The following is a 7,316-nucleotide window of genomic DNA, read 5'->3' as shown; positions in this document are numbered from 1 at the left end:
GAATCCGAGGCAGTGGTTGGTCCATGCCCGTTTTTTTTTTTTTTTTAACTGCGCCATCCAGGATTAGCTTTACAGCCAGGTGTCGCAAACCAGCTCTAAGACTGACACTTAAGAATTACTCCTACATTTCACTCAAAGTAAGACTGAGACGCTTGATAACTGACTTTTACTCTCAGCTTTTAACTAAGATTTTTTACACTTAAGTCCACTCTTAGCAGCATTCTTAAGAGTAATTCTAAGAAGTTTTATAAACACGGGCCCATACTTAACACTCTTGCTTGAAGATTTTCCATTAAAATACCAGAAAGGATTGGATGTTTCTGTTAATAAATCAGGGTAGATTTTCTAAATGATTCACAGCCCTGAATGTACTTTGGCAAGCTGCTGAGGCCTCAGAGTGACAGACAGTTTGAACAACATGCCTAATCTAATCCRCTCTTTCTTCGCTGTTCATTACAGTACTCGTCTTGATCTGTGTCACTCCCTCTGGCTCCCCAAACTCCATCACTGTCTTTGTCACTTTCTCTCCTCATGCGCAAACGCTGTCCCGGACAGAGAGTGATTAAGTGTGACCCGCTGCAGTCTGCATGTGTGCAACAAAATCCTACCTCTATGTCCCACGTWATGATTGTTCCCTTTTTATCGGCTGTTGCTAAATATTTCCCACAGGGACTGACGGCCATGACAATAGATCCCAAATTCATTTGGTGTGCTGTGAACCGTCCCACCAGGTGTCCGTGGTGGACGTTCCAGAGCTGGACAGCACCCAAACCACCGCAGGACACCAAATCTGCACCACCTAAAAAAATTAATCCACAAATAGTTAAAGCCACAGTTCAGATCATTTGAAGTCGGGGTGTGTGAAAAAGTTGTGAATACTTTGTTACTTGCTATAGATAGTTCTTTAAATTATTTCATTTGGGGAAAATGGAAGTTTAACTGTCATCTGAAGAATTTACAAATAATCTGAATGAGGCCAAGATCAAACTGCTGCAAAGAACAAATTCACTCGAAAATATTCCTTTAACATCTGGGATGATGTAGAGTTTGAAAGTATTTTATTAAACTATAAAACAACGTTGCTGGTTAAATCCTATCTGGCTTTATTAAGATACCATTTTGTGGTCAGTTCGCATAAAAGGTTGAAAATAAAAACAAAACTAAGACTGAGAAAATGCAGTTGATTTATTTTATTATTTTCAATGTCTTACCTTTAGCTGAGGTGCGTTCAGGTATGAAAAGCAGTCTGGTGATGACAGTGGAGCTCTCTGTTGAATTTAAGAGCCAAGGCGTGCGCCACAATGTGCCAGTTGAGCCAAACATTGAAAGAAAAGACAAAAAAAAAGATTGCGAGGAAAAAGATGAACACAGAAAAACAAGTAGTTTACACTCTTCTGTTCGTAAAGACAAGGAGCCAATTTCACCTGATAATTGTAGAGCACTGAATATATTTGCATTTGTCAGCGTGAGAGACATCACTGCTTTCCTAACCTTGTCGCTGCAGTGTTTTCACAGCCTTTTCTGTGCTGCTGTTCCACACGATGATCTCTCCATCATCACTTCCTACACACAGCAGAGACAAAGGGCTACAAAATATTAGAAACTAGAGACAAATAATGTTGCACAATTAAAGCAAAATGGTTTCTATTTACTTTCTCTCTCCTCTTTGACGGTGACTCAGCAGATATGTAGACAAAGCACTTTTTTGTCAGCCTAACACCATCATGTTTAGGATTCATGCACAACAACCACTAAAACCACTTTAAGCCCTTAACATCTGTCCCCAGCTGCCATCTGTTTCACCGTTCAACTCAACTCTTATATTCACCTCACACAAAAACGATTTACATTACGACTATGTGAACTAGCATACCCTGCATGTTTGTGCATGTTAATAAAAGACGACTCTCATGTGAAGTTTTGATGCCAACATTAGGAGGTAAAGAATGTGTGAAGAGTGTTTCAGCTGTTGGAGCGGAGTATGTGCGAATAAAAAAAAGTGTAAAGTTTATGAAAGTGTGGGTCGCTTGTATTATTCATGCAGTTCAGTGCCGGCGTCTGTATTTCAAGTGACTTTTATCATGTAGTTTGTGTACGAGGCTGGACAGAGTGTACTTGTCTGCATCCTCTTTGCAAGCTTAACCTTTGAGATGCAATTGGCTTAATTTCCCTTATTAAGTTGCAGGAGTGCCTTGATGCACTGAGCATGGGCAATTTTGACAGCGCATACAGTACACAGAACAAACCACGGTGCAGAATACTAATGATGCTGAACAGAAGTGCACTGCATTCATGAAAGTGTTTGCATTTTTAAGGGTTAAAGATTAATTTGATACAAACTTGTTTTTTGCTTTGTTTCTTCACCATCTTCATATCAAAATTTGGGGCCAGGAGCATGAAAGTGTGTGCTTCTGGAATAAATCTAGCTTAAATGTGCATTTGTGTTACTTTCAGACTTGTGCCCTTTTGCTAATCTAAATCATAAAGAAATCATACACACATGTGTGGACCTATTTTCCTCCTTGACCATGAAAATGTGTGGATTACCCCATTAAATTTTCAGAGGCTGCACCCTTTGCGGCATCGTTGTTCATACATCGCAATGAAAGCAGCAGCAATGAAGTTTTGCAGTTTTACATAATGTGAAAATGAAGCATTGTAGCAATGAAAAAGGAAAAAAAAAAGGAATCTGTTTTTTATTGGCCAGTAAATGTTCTGGGATTGCAACCACAATAAAAGCTGCTAGAAAAAAGTAATAGAAGCAATGAACTTGAATCTCAGAGCTCATATTCCTGCAAAAGTGTATAAAAAGAATAGGATTGTGTTATAACTAAAATAGCTTCTCAGTGATTTCATGATAGAATCGAAGGCTCTATCATTTAGACTTGGGAACATCTAAACAGTTTCTTTTTAAATTATTTGGTTTCCGGTTAACATTTGCATAGGGACCATTATGCAATGCTTATACATGGGTATAGAAGATATTGCAAAGTTAATTAAAATAATTAAACTAAAATAGGACCTTGAAACAGAGCAATCTTTGTGAAAATTTTGCTTGCAGTGTTTCAAATATAAGGTCAAATGGACAACAGTGATGGCAATACAGTTACATGGCTGATCCTATGTCAGGGTGGTGTGAAACTCCCTCGGGAGATACAACTGATGATTTGATGCAGACTGAAGTCATACAATTGTTTTATCCTCTCTCGCTGCGAGTCGATGCACAGCTGTGGTAACTGAGTTTCAAGATCAGGCAAATCATCAACGGATGGACTATATGTCCAAGGTAATCTCACATACATTATTTGACTGTGGAAAGATCAGGAGGGCTTGATGACCAGGGAAGGACCTTTATATGATGCAGTTAGTCTACAAACATGTACCATGTATACGCCTACCAGGACAAACATGGAAAGTTATGCAATTGTGGTGTCTCCTCGTACCATGATGCCAGACATAATTCTGGTCCTCTCTCCTCAGTACCACCATACGTATGTGCATGCAACAAGACTTTGTCACTAAGCAAGCCACCTTCATTGCAGACAAGTGTGGACTAGRTCTGGTGTCAAGCTGCCACTGSTAGCTGACTGTTGGTATGGCAAATGGTCTGTCAACCAGATGTGGGCAAAGCCTGGCACTGTTTTTTTTTAAGATGGCATGCCACAACTGGTCCAGTTGTGGTTTGATATATGCTGGTCCATTCATGGCCAGCTGTTGGTGCACTGTAGGCATTTGTGCATTGCAAGGCCTGTCTCGGCCCAGTTGGCCTGGCCTTATTCTACCCCAGCCCTAGTTGTGTTCGCAATTGAGAAAAAAGCCGCCTCAATGTGGGCGGGATCCTAATATTAAACAAATGTGAAACTTAATTTGTTGAATTTGCGACACAACAATCACGGACTACACCAAACTTAAACAAAAAAGCAACAAAGGCTATATCGGGTCATCCAGCAGTATGACAAGCCGAGAGGGCAGGGTGACAGAAAACGATAAGCTAATGGTAGCTTTTTGTTAGCTTGTTGTTGTTTAGTAGCTCGCTACTGGTGTGGTTAAACTTGTGTGAGAAAAACTATACTCACTGCAAACAATTCATGTAAAGTTAATTTAATCTGTGTGAGGTAAGCCCTCTGGTCAAGTGAGCCAATCAATGAATAGCTGAAGTCAAATCGGGCAAAGTAGCCCAGTCCAGATAGAACCACAGGTCTCAGGGTTCCAGAAACCGGGATGGAACTGGGCCATAAGGGCTAATGCAAACTCTCTGAATATGGGCTGACCTAAGACCTGCAATGCAAAAATACCTTGTGTGAACATGTGGGGGAAAAAATGGGCTGATACCCATCAACATCAATTGCTGCTTCCTGATTACAGCACCACTACAAACAGTTGTCTCTACTGTATTGATAATGGTATGCATGGGATGATTAATTCATTATCATTTTGATGCAAAAAATCAAAACACAGTGCAGGTTGACACAGGGTGTTGTAAAGAGTGCAATGTCCCCTTGCACGCCTTCATGGGCTCAGTATACAGGGTGAGTCAAAAGGCACAAGACACCCTTTTATTTTGGTCTGAGATAGCAGCCATGTTCTGGACATGGTCTATAAGATAGGCCCCCTCACCCAAAACTAGCTAGGGTATTCAGATACGTCATTTTCCTTTTGCTTTCTAAAGGAAAATGGTGTCCTAGACCTGTTGACTCACCCTAGATGTGCAAGCACCATGCAAATTATGTATGTGCATATATGCATGTGCACAAAAATACATACAGACCAGACCATTGGCTAGTGTTAACCTTTGTCAGAGTGTTTTAATGAGAGTATTTTCAATCATTATCTGTGCCAGATTTCCATTTTAATATATCAATCCTAAATTTTTCCAAAAACATGGGTACATTCGGTCTGACTAACGTACAAATTGCATTCATTCCCATTGCAGTTTTCTTCATCAACACCAGTTTGTACTAAAATAAACTTATGCATGGTTGTTTAGCACAAGCTTTGCTTTTAAATCTTGCTCCGGTTTCTGAAATCACCACCAGAGCAAACAAACCACCAAAAGTTCTGTTTGAGATTTAGATATGTTGTGTCAGTAGTGGTTACCATAGCTGGAGGGGCTACAAATGGGAACTGACATCATCTCAAATAAAACTTTATTTATCAGATTTCATACAGCATCATTTTGTGATCCTAAAGCCTTTACCCAACCTTTTTTGTTATGACTGTAGAAATACTCTCCAATAAATACACTGACCCAATGCCCCCCTCTGCTCACAAAGAAAACTCTTTGTTGTCAAAGTATTTTGATGTCTGTCCAAGCAATTCCATTTGAGAAACATTCTGGTCATCAATCAAAGTTCAGATGAGTTGGGGCTTGGCTGCTCAGAAGTTACTCAGCCACGAGGGATTAAGGGAAGTTGGAAGAGTGAAAAGTAGGGTTGCGATTTGAAGAAGTACACAGAACCCCAGTGTACATGCATCTTGCTGTGTGTGTGTGTGTGCGTGAGATAGTGTTTGTGTGCGAGAAGTCAAGCAGAACCTCGCAAAGACTCTGAATATGAATGAGGAGGCTCGGTCCCAAATAAACCAAATGTTCCTGCTGCAACTGGAGACACAAACAGACATGTGTGCACACGCACACGTCTAAAAATGCACAAACAAACACTRTACTCGGGAGTATGCCAGAGTCAGACAAAACTTTAAATTGACTTTTATCACTGGTGGCCATGATGCCATTACTGTTTTCACTTGGCGGCACTAATGCATAACTGGGCGCCACATGTGCTTTGATGTGACAAATGCAGCCCTGAGACATACGCTGCCAAGTTCACTGCTTTTAACATGCTGGGCTTGTACTCGGTGGATTTCTGTGAGAAGAATCAGAAAAAGAAAACTGTTAAGCGCACCTTGTACTTTAAAGTGTGATCAGTTAAGTGTGGATGCACAAGATTTAAAGGCAATTTACACTATGTTCAAGGGTCAAGAAACACCGAAAAGAATTTTCTATCTAAATTTTATTATTTTACAATGTTTTAGAAAATACTCAGTAAATTGATAAACAGATATTTTAGTTAAGGCCCTGTGATGGACTTGCGACTTGTCCAGGGTGTACCCCGCCCCTCGCACTGTGACTGCTGGATATGGGCACCAGTGATCCACGCGACCCTGAAAAGGAAGAAGCGTGTACAGAAAATGGATGGATGGATGGATGGATGGATGGATGGATGGATGGATGGATGGATGGATGGATGGATGGATGGATGGATGGATGGATGGATGGATGGATGGATGGATGGATGGATGGATGGATTGAAATTTTAGTTCAAACAAAGCTTCAAAATGAGACCTTGACTTTGTTGTCGTCAATAACATTAGAACAGTAGTTATTTTTGATTGATGCTTGCTTTGTTTAGATGAAATGAGTCAGGGAGATTATTGAGTTTTTAGCAAAAAAAAAAACTTTAACACAGTAACAAAAACAAGCAGGTTTTAAAAAGGTGTGCTGTTGCTTTCTTTAGTGAACCAGCATGGCAGAAGTTAGGGCAATGAGTGTAAAACAGAATGAAATTAGTTTATTCGGTGCTTGTGGCAGTCTTGCATTAAGTACAAGTAAAGCTCAAATTGATACTTGAACAAAAGCAAGTATCTTATCAGAAAATTACTTTGGAAAAGTTAAAGAACATTACCTAAATAAAAGTTTTAAAGTGTTTGACATTTGTTGCATCAAAAGTAAATACAATTTCCGATATAAAATGTACTTGATAATTAAATAAAATCTTGAGTAAAAGTGAGTTGTTATACTTTCCAAAATTATATTAGATGTGACCTCGACAAAAAAAAAAAAAAACATTTTCCTAAAGGCCATAATGACATTGTTATAATAACGTTAATATAAAAAATTAGATGCGCTAGGTTACCCATTTCAACAACTTGAATTCACTCTATACGGGAAGTGCCAGATAGTTTATAGCTGGATAGGTTTTTGTTGTTATTTTTATCTAAATCATGCCAAAATAAAATAAAGCCAAAATGAAATGGAAACAATGAGTCTATTTTTAAAATACAGTATGAGAACCTGGCTGAAAAACAATTACTATAGTAAAGTGAAGATAACTAAAATTTCTACTTAAGTAAAGTAACCAAGTACTGTATTTGTACTTGGTTACTTTACACGTCTGACTGTTGGTACCTAAACAGGCCACATATCTTTTAAACCCACCCCAACCTTCGTCTAGTTCAGGCAAATATTGAAAAGGTGCCATAGAACCTGCCATTCTGTGTCAGATTGACAAAAACATTATCTTTTTGTTATGCCCCCCCAC

The 7,316-nt window shown here is 39.3% G+C and overlaps 1 protein-coding gene across 4 annotated transcripts in view; it reads right to left on the bottom strand.

Moving 5' to 3' along the window:
• Nucleotides 1-7,316, bottom strand: part of LOC106520631 (WD repeat-containing protein 49) — a 50,925-nt gene that overhangs the window by 4,058 nt on the left and 39,551 nt on the right. For 3 of the 4 annotated variants that reach the window (XM_014012836.1, XM_014012835.1, XM_014012837.1), the window contains 3 exons: nt 1,492-1,563; nt 1,212-1,268; nt 609-799 (listed from right to left, as the gene is read on the bottom strand). In XM_014012836.1, the coding sequence (XP_013868290.1) occupies nt 609-799; nt 1,212-1,268; nt 1,492-1,563 (320 nt within the window). The remainder of the gene's footprint in view (nt 1-608; nt 800-1,211; nt 1,269-1,491; nt 1,564-7,316) is intronic. The other variant, XM_014012838.1, reaches the window with a different exon arrangement.

The sequence above is a fragment of the Austrofundulus limnaeus genome, unplaced genomic scaffold (genome assembly GCF_001266775.1).
Source record: "Austrofundulus limnaeus strain Quisiro unplaced genomic scaffold, Austrofundulus_limnaeus-1.0 Scaffold95, whole genome shotgun sequence".
NCBI lineage: Eukaryota > Metazoa > Chordata > Actinopteri > Cyprinodontiformes > Rivulidae > Austrofundulus > Austrofundulus limnaeus.
The sequence above is the reverse complement of the archived record's forward strand: the minus strand, read 5'-3'. Positions and strand labels throughout refer to the sequence as shown.